At 43.0% G+C, this 15636-nt stretch overlaps 1 protein-coding gene across 1 annotated transcript in view; it reads right to left on the bottom strand.

Moving 5' to 3' along the window:
- Positions 1–15636, bottom strand: part of LOC110474280 (uncharacterized) — an 80838-nt gene that overhangs the window by 41209 nt on the left and 23993 nt on the right. The window contains exons 6-9 of the mRNA XM_085588329.1: positions 15383–15512; positions 10047–11586; positions 9455–9582; positions 1922–1979 (exon numbers count right to left, since the gene is read on the bottom strand). Coding sequence (XP_085444455.1) covers positions 1922–1979; positions 9455–9582; positions 10047–10100 — 240 coding nt within the window. The 5' untranslated portion in view covers positions 10101–11586; positions 15383–15512. The remainder of the gene's footprint in view (positions 1–1921; positions 1980–9454; positions 9583–10046; positions 11587–15382; positions 15513–15636) is intronic.

Below are 15636 nucleotides of genomic sequence, written 5' to 3'. Positions count from 1 at the left end.
CTGCAAACAAAGCAGGAATTACTGAGCAATAGTGTCATTCACAGTATTTTCCCCTTGAAAGTCCCTCTGCAAGAGCCACCACACTTGGGCAGCAGCAGGCAGCTGTGTGTCCTCCAAGCAAGGGAGCAGGGCCAGGGGCTCACACGGCTCCATGGCTGACCTGGCACTCCCCACTGCCCCGGGGGGCTGCAGACCTGCCACAAAGCTCCATGAATTATGTTGATTGAGCAATTTTCAGTATTTCTCTGGCTGACAGCAGCAGTGGTGCTCTGTCTGCCAGCTCTTGGCTAGACAAAGCAGATTTAGTGTCCCCCATCTGGTAGTTGAACTCTGTGCAATCTGCAGGCAGCCACAGCCAGCACTCAGACTGGGACCTCGTGGGACCCTGGCAGGGCTGGTTCCAGGTAGGGCAACACAAGGGGTGCTGTGGCAAACCCATCTCTCTGGGAAGCAACTCTGCACCTGTGAGGAGCAGCAGTGGTGACAGAAATATAACCCTAAAATGTAGCTAGCCAGCATTGCAAAAAAGAGTTTTAATAGCTATGCAGATTAGAAAACACCACAGATCTGGCAGTGCTTCTGGGACTTATTTACACTCAATAGTAAATGCTGGTTACTAGTAATATCTTGTTTAAAATACAAGGCTATTTAAGAGGCAGCTATTGATAGTTTACTGTGCTAAGATGAGGGCATTATTGCCAGAATTTTGCATTTAAATAAGCCATCATGCCCTATAAAAATCACAGCTATTGCCTCTAGGCTGTTGCTTTGAATCTGGCTCAAATCAATAATGACCAAAAGCAGTCACTGTGCAAGGATGCTCGGCGACATGAACACCCTGAGCTCACAGGTACAGCCTCTCTGCAGCTTGAGCACCTTGCCACAGGGCTGAGGTCCATCTCTGTGGCTGTCCTCAGAGCAGTTGTCATTCCAACACCTCAGCACCTGTTTAACACACCTGTTAGCCTGATCTCACCCTCACCCTCACCCCATATGCTTGAGTCTAAAATTACCTAGAACTGGTTTCTTCAAACAAGTCCCACTTTTCCCCCAAGGGTCAGTTCGTTCTGTTCACCCTCCTCCACTGTACTTCATGCATGGCACATCCCAGCTGGGCACTGCAGGAGAGCCACACCAGCACCAGCAGCTGCCACCTGCCCATTCCCTGCCAGCAGGGTCTCTCCAGGACCCATCTTCACTCCTCCTTACAGTTAGGACCAGATGCTATCCTGACATGGAAGCAAATTAACCTAAATTTGGACCCCTTCTCCAACAAAACCATTGTAAAATTCTGAACCTGAAGTACACCTCAGAAAGCTGCCTCCCTGTTCCCATACTTCACCCCAGTGTTTGGCACTAGGAGTGCATTTTGTTTTCAATTTGTGCAATAAATTGTGAATCCCTATAACATTGGCCAAGCAAAACCACTGTAGCAGGGCTCTTCCCTAATCATCCAAAGGCAGCCTGAACCCCCATGGATGTTTCTACCCCTGCATTGCAACTCTGGCCTCCTCAGGCTCAGTGCATGGTGCAGTTTTCCCTGTTTATGTTCTTGGGGCAGTGAGATGTGCAGGTTCCCTACACGAGGGAGCTCCCTGCTTTCTGTTCATCCTTTATCATTGCTCCATTCAGGCCTTCTCAGAGAGCACATGTAACCTGCAGGTACTCATAAAGAACACCTGATCTCATTTCACCCCTATTTCAGATTTTTCCAATTAATTTCAATTAATCATGATTTTTCTTAAACTCATCACATATTCTACTTGGATACCCTACCAGATCAACACAATAGGTATGGTTACAGAGCAGTGTGCTGTCCTCCCTGATCAGAGCAGGGATGAGCACAGCCAAGGCCAGGCAGCACTGGCAGACAGGGCTGAGGGCTTACACACAGCAGCAGCAGCCTCTGGAATCCTCTGACCTGGTGTCCAGTGAAATCCTCTTGCATCGTCAGGGGTTCCTTCAGAGTCAATGACAGCCTGGAGTTTAAACACACCCATAAAAGCAAACCATTAGCAGCCTGAGCCTCCCAGTGACTGGATTCTCACCATCCAGGAGCTCAGTTACACGTCCAAACGCTTGCTGTCACCTGCTTAACTCTTCCCCACACTAAGTTTAAAGCGGTGTGTGATTTTATGACATTTGCACATGTGTGCACAGGCATTGCAGAGAACACCACTTAATTTTCTGTTCTTCTGGCTGAGAGCAGCTCTTCCCTTACCTACAAGAAGGCACATTTCAGAGGCCAAGGTCTGCACGAGCTGGAAGGGGGCCCCTGCTGCCAGGCAGCTGGGCTGTGCTGTGGCTGTGCCAGCACTGGGACCAGGCTGCTGTTAGTGCAGCCAGAGCAGGCACTGCAAATCCATCATGCCACTTAATTCCCTGTGAGGGACCAGCAGCTCAGCCTGCACTGGAGCAAGCCCACCAGACAGGCAGGCAGAGAAGGAGGCAGCACTAGATCTTCCACCTCGTCTTATCCCTAATTAGCTGGGGGATGATGACTGCCCTGTCTCTGCTGGTGCTCTTCAGGATTTAAATAGATGCTGTCTGCCTGCCATGCCTGCATGGTTTTAGGTCAGCAATAATTGCAGGTATGAAAAATATCCCAAGGAATATCTGTGTGAGATTCATAATAATAGCAAAAAATTAAAACCAAAACGGCAAGTGTTCCAGTATTCTACTGTAAGCACTTGTTCCTTAATGTGAAACAATCAAACATTTAAAATATGCAAGGACACACACACACAATTTATATGTATAAACATACATTATTTAGATCAGCTGAATTCTCAAGAGCTGCAAATAGTCCATGAATTATTCTGTAATTTATCCTTCCCCCATCTGAGAATATGCTTCCACCAAAAGATTTTTTTTTCAATTAAAATTCATTATGTTAGCATCCCAACCAGGCAGCCAAAAGAACACAGAGGGACCGCCAGGTATGACCCACGGGCTTTGTGTGTCAGTCTGCTCCCAGACATCATTTTCTCCATCAGTCCCTCCAGGCATGAGCAGAAAGCAGGCTCTGAGCCAGCTGAGCATTTCTGCTCACACACAGCTCCCAGGCAGCACCTTTCCAGCAGGCACCTCAAACACTGCTGCAGACGGAGAGCAGCAGGAGCCCCGCTGGCCTGAGCCAGAATCAAGGAGTAACTGGGATCCACTGCTCCTCACTGCTGTGGGACCTGGGGACAACAAATGGCTTTCACTTCTCTATATTTGCATGTTAAGCCACCACTCAGAACTGATTTTAAATGTAAAGTTCCTGCTGCACATAAACAACCAACTTTCCTTAGCCCTGTCAGTCACACAGTGATGGTTTCCTTCTGCAGCATGGCTGCCCAGGACTGGATCCTGCACAACACCACGGGTGTGCCTTGGGACACCCCAACTATCTGTATTTATTCTTAATATCTGTATTTATTCTTGAGGTTGTCGATTTTCAGCTCCTTTCACTTTTGCTCTTAACCTAGAGCTTCTGGAGGCTTCTCTTAATAATTTTTCTTTAAATAATTTGATTTTTCCTCTTGTCTGTGATAAATAAAAATCTTATGAAGGAACTAAATAAATTATAGAGGAGGAAAAATATTTTTATATTAAAAAGTTAATAATTTGTCTATCCTAAAAAAAACTGAACCCAAACCTATGAAAACTCATGCAATTATAGCTGCAAATGAAGATGAAAGAAGAAATGTCAAGCCATGCTGGTCCAGGTCCAACATCCTGCTTTTTGCACTAACACCTGTTGAATCCAAATGCTTAGAAAAAATTTTTCTAAAAATTAAATGCCTCTGACTTGCTGAGCCATGTATCACTTTCCTGTCCTTGAAATCCCCAAGGAGTTGTCTAGGGAAAAAAGGGGAAGGGGAAGAGCAACAGCAGACTTAGTACTATTTTTAAATATAACCAAAAAATCTCCAAGTAGAAATCTGGGAATATTCAAAGCTTCCCAGACATTTGTACAATATTTTAAAACCCAGATGGAAAAGCAAAACAAAAAGGAGTGGTAGAAGCTAATTTTAAAGTTTCTTTAACAGGTCACCTTTGAAATGAAGTCACAGATTTCCTCGACATAATATGGTCTGAAAACACATTATTATGATATTGATGGTTTCTTTTCAAACCAGCAGTGCCAGAAATTAAATTAGGGCTGTCGTCTAAAATACTGTTGAAGTATCCATTCCAAAGTCTTGTTTTCTTATAAAAAATTATGAACAAAATAAAAACTCCTATTCCAAATAGAAGGGGTTCTACCCCTTGGAATAAAATGCAGCTATTGCTCTTAATCCTGCAGAGACCCTTCCTATCAGCACACATCAAGTGGTACCACAGTCCCCTGCATGGCATTTTTGGCTACTACTTCTTGCAAGTACCCCAATGCATTTTGTAGCAGAAGCCCCACAAAGATACATAAAAAAAGCAATTTGAAGGGTTCACCCAGAAATATTGTTCTTAATTTCATTTTAAAGCTTAAGTTGAGGATTTGGTTAGATTTTCAGGTTCATTTAAAGAAATAAATTCAGTCACTCACATAGAGCAACACAGTTACACTGAAAGTAGCTGCAAAATCTTGCTGAATGGTTTGCATTAGAACAATCTACTGCTTTTGCACTCTTACAAACTTACTGCTTGTGTTTGCCCACAGACTGACAAGGACACTTGGCCCTGTTTCCACACTGGAACAAAATCCAAACTGTTCAACCCCACACAGCTCAACTCCTGTCCCTGTACCACTTACAAAGAAAAGACACCTTTTTGGTGTCCTGGTGCACCTGCCCACCCATGAGCTGATTTTCAGCCCTACATCAGATCATTTCTCTACTCCTATGCATCATCACAAACATTTCTAAACCAAATCAACTACTGTATTTGAAAGTTATGTGGAAGGGTTTTGGGGTTGTTTTTGTTTTAGCTCTGGCAATCAAAGTCAGTGGGAGTACAACTTGTATCATCAGGCTATTGGGTGAGAACTTGAATGACATACAGAAAGCAATGCCTTGCATTGTCCAAAACCATCATCTCCCACAATTTATAGGATAAGCCAGCCAGCCAGACTGTGAGGGGGTTCTGTATGCAAACCCTGAATTTTCCATTTGTTCCCTGCATAATTTCTTTTGTTCCACATTCCTTTGTTGCTTTCTGAGCAAAGCTGCCTGACAGGCTAAAGGTAGCTCAGACTCCCAACAAGGACTAGGACCCAAACTGTGAACAGAAAACCCATCAATTATAAGTACCCCTGGAAATTACTTATCTATTTATATCTTTACTCTTTCTGAGATTAGACATGGAATCATCTTCAAAAGAGAGGTAGTGCAGCATCCTCCCCTCCCAAAAAATAAAGAACTTCAGCTCACAGCCTGAACATCTCCCTTTTATTGTGTTCTGCTGCTCCCTGAGATGGCCAGCAATGCCCAGCTGATCACATCTGATCTGTATAAAACACCATCTTTACCTGACACTGTTTTGTCTGAGGGGAGCTCTCTAAATTAATTCCACAGGCTCAGAGCTCTGACAGTTCTTTTTTGATCTTCTCTGCTGCTTCTCAACTCTTTCAGGGATGCTTAAACCCAGTCAGAACAGTTCAGAATGAATGGCAACTCTCCTGATAACACTGTCCCTATTGCTGTGGGCACTGCATTCCCCTTACACAATAGCCACAGGTAAATCAGGACACCACACTGTCAAAATTAGGAGCACTGCAAGTATTTTTTTTTCCCCCACTTATTTTCTATCCAGCTCTGGAAGACATTGTGAGACTGTGTGCCACTAAGCCAAATCTCTGCAGCCTATTCCAGAGCAGGAGTGCAGAGCTGCAGGGCCAGAGACGGAGCCCTGGCTGCCAAAACCACCCAGCACCCACGGCCCCTTTGGGGCAGGAGAGGTGGCAGCACAAAGGTGACAGAGCCCTTCCCATGCCAGGGTGGCTTTGCTGTTCACAGCACTGATATAGAAAACATGAAAAAAACAAAACAAAACAAAACAAAACAAAACAAAACAAAAAAAAAACCAAACAAAAAAAAAAAAACACAAAACAACTTTGCCATTGTTGTGTCTATGTATTTTCTCTCTCTACCCTGAAAAAGCTTTTAAATTTTCAAGAAAATGTCTCATCCATTGAAATCAGCATATAGCCATATTTCAGATATTCAAAATTAAAATAGCTGTTGCATCCAGGTAATCCTGGCCACATCACCAAATATTTCTCAGTGCATGAGACCCATCCCCTGTGGGAAAAGCACGAAATAGATTTTCCTGTTCTCACTTGGTTCGGGATTGGGTTTTGTCTCATTTCAGACCCCCTTGAGGATTCATTAGGTTTGGGTGGGATGCACACAGTGCTTAAAAGCAAAGCATTTTCCTGCTAAGGCTAATAGCCAGCATTTCTAAACTTGGGCCAGCCAGATCACAGTGGGTGATTACAGAAAATCCATGACATGCTAGAGCAGGAGCTGAAGAAGTTCAGTTTAGCTGAATTTCACACCATGTCAGAGTCCTATTTGCAGCTTAGAAAATGAATTTAATAAAGCTTTTCTGCTGTAACATGGAGTGTCAGCTAGCAGATTCTCTGACACCTGCTGCTCTTTGAGTCTGATACCATATTGCAGCATAATGTGGTCTAAAATTAGACTTCACACAACACACCAGGTTTCAATCTTTCAGAAAATAATTCTGTTCAGCACCTTTCATTCCCTAACAGGGCTTTGGGACATGTCCTTTCTTTCATGCCCCCTCCTGGATTAACACTTGGAACTTTTTTTAGCAAAGGTTTGAACCATTTGTAAAAAAGAAAAATAAAAACAAACCAAAACTGAAATAGTTTCATTTTCACTTGATTGCAAACTATACCATGAAGAAATATACTTGCCAACTTATACAGTTGCTTCCTACCTGCACCCCCACAGACCAGAGATAGCATAAAGCTGGAAGGCTTTCAACTTTGGGTGCAGAGAATTATTGTCTGAGAAGGAAAAATATTCCAAGTTGAAATGACAGACGTGTGTTTGAATATCTATTTCAAGACTGAGAAGCAACCACAGGAAGAAGCCAATGACAGCTCCACAGGATAACACAATTTTTCCGTATAAATTTCTCTCATTACTAAAGAAAAGAATTAACCTGAACTATTTCTTTCTCTAATCAAGATACATTTTTATATCTTCTTGTATAATTGTATTTAAATGCAATTAAGTGGTAGTTCATTTCTTTTATAGAGAACTGACTGCAATTAATGCTACCGTTTATTCTAAATACTAATTAGATTTTTTTCAAGTGTGCCTAGCCTTTAAATGCTAAGTTGGCTCCAAAACCTAGAGCTCAGCTAAAATCACATAGGAAGCTTCTTTCACAAGACAAATTCCTGTCTTGTCTTTCCCAGCTACCTGCAAAATCTTTAAGACAATGTGGAGCTTATGTACACAGCATGAATAACATTTCACTGCCAAGAAATCTAGCACTGATTGGTGTGCTTCAACAGAGACATCAGTATTTTTCAAAGAATTTTTAAGAAGCAAAAATAACATTTAAAAAACCTGAGCATTAAGATGTAGACCTTAAAATGTATGGAATTTACTGTGGCAGAAAAGATACAGCGTTTCACTGCTAAGAAATGACTCTGAGATATCCAATAGAATTTGTGACCTTGTTCTCATCCTGGGAATTACAATCGATCTACCTTTTGTATCAAAATTAAATTGCTTCCCAAGTTGGAATGCAGCATCCTGTGTGAGCTTGCAAATGAGCTGGAGTGAGAAAGTAAATAGATCACAAACACTTAACTTTACAAATATAAATAGCATGCAGATTGAAGCAAATAAGATGTCCAGTGGTGGGGGGGAATCTAACTTCCCCCGTTTCAACTGAATGTCCAGAATATTGTTTTGTACAGGACACCACCCATAAGAGTAAAACTGAATCTGACTGACTGCCTTGGCCAATTCATCAAACCTTCTTTCAGCAAAGGTGTTTGAGCAGTGAACCTCCCCGTGGCAGCAGCAGGAGCAGGGAGGGCAGGGGTGGGCTGTGCCCGGACCCTGCGCAGCACCTGGAGCAGCACCGGGAGCTGTGGCACTCCCACCTGTGCCACCGCCTGACAAAGCCAACCAAAGGTCTCCAATCAAAATACACTCCTCAAACTATCATCTCCTCACCCCTCTCAGCAAATATATTTTTGTCAGATGTTGCTGTTTCCATTCAAAACGTAGGTGAAGTCTGAAATTTTCCTCAGCACCAATATGTGCTGTAATGCCTGCAAACTACTAACCTCTTCCTGAAAAATTACATGGGGCTGAGCCGAAGCTGACGAGAAAGGAGAGCATAAAGCAACTACACATCTCATTTTGGTTAAACTAACTTGACATCTTCTTCAAAATGCAATCTACATACTGAAACAAAGGAGCCATCCTAATGGGTACAATAACAGCTCCTCCCATCAATCTCCATTTACACCCATCCATATGGAGAAAAAACTTGATAATCTCAACAGAGAGAAGCTTCTCCAAGCATTCTTGGAGTATTCTTAGGCTATTCAGCCTATGAAATTTACATCTATGAACATACCCATAGCATTTTAGAGATAATATTCATTAGGCTCATCAAAACTATTCTGTCTCATTTCTATGTTGGAGGTACAAATGCTTATTTACAGCTCAATTAAACTTAAAAAAAAAAAAAATCCAACAACTTTAAATTGCTGTGACCTGCCTGTCTCAGAGATATTCTGCAAGTACTGAAAATGCTAGTGGCCAAAGCCTTTCAGAAATACCAATAATCCAGAATCCATGTGTTTGGTAACCTGGGCTGTAGCCAAGCCAGAGTCAGTCCTCCTTCCTACTTTTCATGACCTTTTGTTCCCCCCAATGTATGTCTCTATAAAGCAAGAGTATGACTAACCAGGCATGTAGGTGGCTTGTGAGAATTGTTCATTAATAAAAACTTACATTTGCAAAATAATGAACATTTTCAGTACTCTGTAAATCTTCAGATTCATATAAATGAGGCTATTTTAAACTCTACACAAAAAAATTCTAAGATAAGATGGTCTAAGAAAGGCATATGAAACATCTTGTCATTTGGGACAGGTTTGGGGCCTGGAGAGGAGAACCTGGCTGCACTAATTCCTGAAGTTTGGACAGTAGCTCATTAGTGTTGGTTTATGGCCATCCAAAGATGAGAGACTTGCTCATAAATTATTTATCTTTTATTTTAATGCTATTTCATGAAAACCATCTATTACATTCTGCTTGCTTATGGTGCTAGTTTGCATTTTAATCTCTTTTAATAATTTCAAACACTGTGATTAAGAGAGAAGTAAATTAAGAGGGTAGACCAGGACAGGCACAGTCCTGTCATACATACCCTTAACTGATCCCAGGCTGGAATTGTGCTCCAGTACCAAGTATCCCCAGAGCAGTAAGAAAAATCTCACTGTCCTGAGGCACCAAATATTTGCACTCACCTCCCTCTCCCAGCCTGCAGCTCAGGCTGTGCTGGGTGATTCCCTGGGACACACAGGGTGGTGCAGGAGGAGCTGGGTGCTGGAGGACACAGCCGACTGCAGCCAACGCAAAAGGCTGCACAGCATTCCTGCAGGAAGGCACAGGAGAGACGGAATACGAGGGGGTGGTGAGGAGAGGAAATTGTGAAAGCTATTCAGAGGCATTGCCAGTGCGGAATATTTTTATATCCCCTCTCAACTTTGAAAAAAGTGATATATTACTTCATGTATGTTCAATATTCCCAGACCCAGAAGGACCTGAAAGCCCTGAAAGAGTGAAACCTGCCTGGAGCTTTAGGCAGCAGGAGTGAAATCTTGCCCAAAAAATGCAGCAGAAGGTCTTCAAAGCAGTGGCCTCCAGGACAGGCTTCATCCACACAAACTCTTTCAGCTGTGGCAAAGAGGGAACCAGAGGCACTGCCCCAGAGGGACTTGTGGGGTTAAATTGGCCACTTTCCTGTATCTGATAGATCATCACAAGTCGTGATATTCACATGGCCTCTGTGCGACTCAACACAACTGTTTCCAACATTAAAAACAAGAATTCACCTACCTGAAAGCAGTCACATGCAAACTCCAAACCCAGTTTAGCCCTGGTTTGGCCCATTTCCTGCTTCAATATTCTGGCTGGATTCACAAGCAATGGGCAAACTCCAGTCTAACTCCCATGCAGACAGTGTGGATGAAAGCTGTTCTGCTACCTGAGTAGCAGATGAGAAGGGCTGCTGGTAATTCCAGGTGATAAAACCACACAGGCTGGAGAAGCTGGACAGAGAAAATAGCTTTAACTGCAGACCTTGTGCTGTACAAAGAGACAATAAATGGACCATTAGGGGCTTACAACATCATAAGAAAGCTTTTTCATTTTAAATTTTGATGGACATATAGTTCTGTACCCATTGTTGATCCAGGACTAACTTAAATGAAATTTTTTTTCAGAAACTGGATGAAGGTATGGTTATTGAAAGAAACAGAGATTGTGTCACAAAGGTTCTGTACCAGTACAACAGGGTAGGATAAAGCTGCAATTGGTTTTCCAAAAGAATGCTTTAACTGTTACCATTGCTACTAACACAGCATGTAACCAGTTCCCATGGCATAAGGATGACTTAAGCCAATAATAACTTTCTTCTCTGCTTGGGAGTATACCAGGTCACAGTCAGGTCCATGGTAGAGTGAGAAAACACTGGCATTACTAGGCACCTCAGAGCAGAACTGAGCCTTTCAGACTCTGCATTCCAAGCCAGAATGAGCTACTAGTTCAACAGGGGCAGCTGAAGGACTGCAGTAAAACTGAGCAAAACCTTGGTGGTTTGCAATGACGATTCCCATCAGAGGTCTCTGTGCGTTGCCCAGCCTGAGGGATGCTCTAGGAATGAAACACACACCCAGGAGGGCTCTGATCACACTCCCAGGCTCCCTACAGGAGACAGAACTGTGTGTCCATCATTAGAACAAGTGGCAAAACCTGAACAAGCCACACAATGCTTTTCCAAGAAAGACTCCTGTCTAACTGTGGCATATGTAGTCTCAGATTTGCCTATTCCATCAAATATGAACAGGAGCAATGGGAGCTCAAAGCTTCCATCCACCCAGAGGTATGATGTATGACAGGCAATAGATCTGTGACATACCAAACAGTTTCTTACTGGATCCACAGCAAGTTTTCCCTCACTCAGTGTTGCTAGGAAGTTAATCAAGATGTAGTCTAAAAAAAGTCAAATTTTTTTGTTAGTTCATAGTTATTGGCTAAAATGCGTTTTCAGTAACCTGGCTATTTGCCTGGTCCATGATTTTTTTTCTGAGATTCAGTCTATCAGGCTGTAATGAAGCCAAGATTCAGAAGAGATGTCCTCCTGTTTTAGCAGAGGAGGAGGAACTCGCTTCCCTGCTCCCCCTTGCCGTAACTCCCAATTACCTCGACTTGCAGAAGGTTGATCCAGATGGTGAACACAAGACTGCAGGCAAGCATGCCTCGAATGAATTCTCAGTGTGGAAGGGTGGAATAAGCCATATGTTTTCACAAATTAGGGGTGACTCTCCAACGCCTGAATGATGAAGCAGATCCAAGAGTAAGTTATGCATGATCCTCCCTGATGAGTGAAGAGAAATGTTTTATTCAGTGCCTCATGCTGTGAGCTATATTTATACCAAATGTATCTTTGTACATTTTAAAATATTATCTATTAGGAGATACTGCAACACAGGACTATGTACAGCACCACTTAAAACCAAACAGCCACAGGAGGGCTGTAAGTGGCCTTGACACCATCCAGCTGTGAAGTTACTTGTCCAGGTAATTCAGGCTAAGGCCCTTAAAATCCAGCCAGCAAACTGCCTTGAAGAAAGCTTTTTCCTTCTGTGCACAAGCTACAAAGCCTATGAAATCACCTGACCAGACAAACACACAACCAGCACCTTGCTTTCTTTGTTATGGTAACTAGCCAATAGCACAATGGCTTGAGACTTCTATTTTTTTAAACCCCCACCTTCTGGATTCCTTGGATTATGTTACCTCTTTTCTTTTGCTTAAAACCTCTTTAAGAGAGAAAATTATACATCAAACTAAAATTAGCATTCTTCTAATCTCAGGATCGTTGCAGGGACTTAACAAGCCTCCAGCACTAAGGAAGGCTGCTCAGGCAGAGCAGGAGAAGGGAGGCAGCCCTTTGCTTGCCCCCTGCTCCTGGGAGCAGCATCCAGAGGGAGCACAACTGCACGGGGGAGAACCCACCCACCTCCTCGGGGACCGCCCTGCTGCCTCCAGAGGCCACTTGTAGCAGAGATGCAGCCCAACAGTGCTTTTTCAGCAAGACTGTATTTCAGATGGAAAGAGAATAATAGTAAAAACAAAAGCAAAGATCATTCTGACTGAAAATCCATAGCTTCTCTTAAACATTATAATGACAATTGTATTTGTTGACCAAGTAACAGAGTTAAAACCCATAGGCAAGGTCATCAGCTAAGATGAATCGCCACAGCATCATTAACTTTACCCTTCCATGCTTGATCTCACCCACTGTGCTCCCAAAGTGGCCATGATCTTTTTCCTACTTTTATTGTACAAAAACACCAACCATTTTTAAAAGTACATTTGCTGCACAGCTTACATTTCAGTTATTTTACACCTCACTCTAATTCGTTCCTCAGGCTAATCTGTATCTAAACACATGCAGCAATGCAGTCTACCAGCATCCCACTTATGAAATTCATGAAGCTAAGAGGCGATAGGAATATTTTTGAAGCCATCTCCTGACCTTTTAATCAGTTGTTACCTTCTATAACCGAATTTCTCAAAGCTCAGCTGCTCTGAATTCTTGCCCGTCTCATGTAATGAGCAGATGTGGCAAAGTAAGGATTTGAAACATGATGAAAGTTATGATGACAGGTCTTTCTCTGCCAGATTTTTATGTTTTTACAGCCTAACGCTGAACTGCAGCACTTTTTTTTTAATTCAGCTTCTGACAAGAACATATAAAAAGCATATCAAAGGCAACAATAAATTCACTAAAATAGTTCTCTCGATTCAAACAGATCTGCACTTTACAGGACCGTGCAGATCACGCTCTGTTTGAATTTACTCAAAAATATCGACCCCAGCCTCTCACGGTGCCCTGCACGTCCCTTCTCCCACCTAAAAATAACCCCGTGTGTTGCTTGGTGAGGGAAATCGAGATGATAAGGAGCAATGTTTAAGTGACAGAAGAAGGCAGCAGCCGAGCCCAAGCCAAGGAGGAGAGGAAAGCAGCGCTGTGCCTCCCTGGGCGCCCGGCGCTCAGGCGCTGCGCCGGGCCTGCTGTCGCTGCGCTCGCCGTGATTACCACAAATGTCTCCACTGGGAGGAGGCAAGTGGGAGGATTTACCAAGCAGCAAATCCTCGATTTCCCTCCCCCTGTTCCCAGTGATTCCTGCTGAGGTGAGCTCTGGCAGCAGAGCGGGGCAGCCCCAGCAGGTTTGCGCCCCTGTCCCAGTACAGCCAGACCAGGGCAGGGTGGTTGTGGCAACCACATCAGCATCAACCATGGCGGTGCCAGGCTCACCCTGAGCTAGTGAGGAACTTCAAGTGTCCTACAAGGCCTCTGGCTCAAAGCTGGGTCATCTTTGATGCCTTGAGAAGCTACTTAGAACAGAGGCTAGACAGAGTAAAGAAATAAAGTCGGTATTTATTAAAGAGACCTTCAAAGGATACACCTTGGGCAGTACACGAGTCTGGCTGAAGACACACCCAAGATGGACAATAGGTCACACATTTTCACACTTTTATAAGTTTACACATTGGAGTTAATTGTCCAATTACAGCTTCAAGTAATGAAGTCCCATCCTCCCAGCTTGCTCCCCACAATTCGCTGTTGTTTGCACTTTCTTGGGCCCAAAGCTGCTATGAGGACCTTGGTTCTCAGGCTGGAAAAAGATTGTGAAGAGAACTTGCTAACACTCTTTCAGAGTTATACACTAATGCAGTACTGAATCTGAAAAATATGAGAGCTAAAACTTAAGGCAACACCTTAGTATCCTTTCCAATACTTTTAAGCATGACCTTTTTAAATGTGACCTTGTATCCCTTTGGCTTTTAACTCAGGACAATTTGAAAAAATTTATGAATTAAAATTCCAAGTTTTTTCTTTCCACAAAAATAAGTCTAAATGCTTCGTCTTGATGTCAATATCTTTAAGTGTTGTTACATACCTAAAACTTTACTCAAAATATTATTGATGATAATAAGACAGAACAAGTAAGAGTGAAATAGAACATGGTGATAACATCTCTCTGGATGTAAAAGAAAAAAAAAAAAAACAAGGTTAAAAATTAGAGTTTCCATCTCTGGACCAACAATTTCTGCTGACATCTGACAGATCCCTCTAAAACAGTCTGATCACTTCAAGGCTGCTCCATATATGAAGTGTGTTGATCACCCTGTGCAGCTCTTCACAGACTGACAAAAACTTGCTTAGCCAGTGAGCCAAACCAAAAGTAATCCAAAATGAAATAAAGTTTGGCAGGATGCTGAGCCCAAGGCAAGATATTTCACCACTTTGGCCAGGTTTGAGAGCAGGGCTGTCCCACACAACTGCTGCCCCATGGGGGGTATGACAGATAACTTCTGAGCACCTGCTTTGCAAAACACTCTAGAAACATTCTTCTAAATATATTGTAGACATTTAGGGACTAACAATAAGGCCCACAAAGCTTAAAACACGTCACTATCCCTAGGACTACTTCCTCTAGAAGTGAAAGGTATTATTAGTGGGATAGAAGGGGAAATGGTCTGCATTGTCTCAGCAATACCTGGTTCATTAAGGGAAAAGTCTGCCTACTGCCTGAATATTTTCCTGCCTAACCCAACATATGGTTCATTATTATTGTGCATTACGATAGCCCCCAAGGAGCCCAGCTCTATCAGGGCCTCACTGCTAAGCACTTGTACAAACACAGGAAAGGAGCCCCTCCTCTGAAGAGCTTGCTGTCTAAACAGGAGACAGACAAAGGCTGCTGTGCGGAGGTTTGCAAAACTCATCTGGCATTCAGAGGGTTCTTTCCTCCAGTTGGTTTTGCTTTTTGATGAAAAGAGGATTTTAATTTTCAAGAGACAAAGGAAAATGAAAAGAGGGACATAAAAAAGGCTGAGAACAGGGAGGTTAATGAGAAGAAACTGATATGAATAAGTACATACAATTTTTACGTTTCCAAAAGGAAGGGGAGCATCTTTCCACCACGTGTGCAGCAGAGAAAACAAAGAGTAATGGGTTCATATTGTATAAAAAACATTAGACATTATAGAAATAAGTTTTATGAACATAAGGATGGGGAAACTCAGGGACAGGCTGCAGAGAAAGCTGGAGTGACACCAACACTGGATGGCTTCAAAAACATGTTGAACCTTCATCAGACCTGACTTAGTGACTCTGGCTGGAGCTGGAGGCTGAGCTCCTTGTCTTTGCAGCTGCTCTCCCATTCTTCTGGTTCCAGAAATGTCACCTCTGTCTCAGTTTTGGGTAGGATCACTGCTCTTCCACAATGCCTGGAGGTACAAAATGAGCATGATTAAGCTTACTCAGAAGTGAAACCACCTCTTTCCCCATGTTCTCACTCATCTTTTAAATGATACCTCTCTAGGGTTCTCACTGAAGAGGACCACAGACACA

The sequence above is a fragment of the Lonchura striata genome, chromosome 10, assembly GCF_050655825.1.
Source record: "Lonchura striata isolate lonStrDom1 chromosome 10, ASM5065582v1, whole genome shotgun sequence".
NCBI classification, from domain to species: Eukaryota; Metazoa; Chordata; class Aves; order Passeriformes; family Estrildidae; genus Lonchura; species Lonchura striata.
Note: the sequence above shows the minus strand (reverse complement) of the source record. Positions and strands in the feature narration are given on the sequence as shown.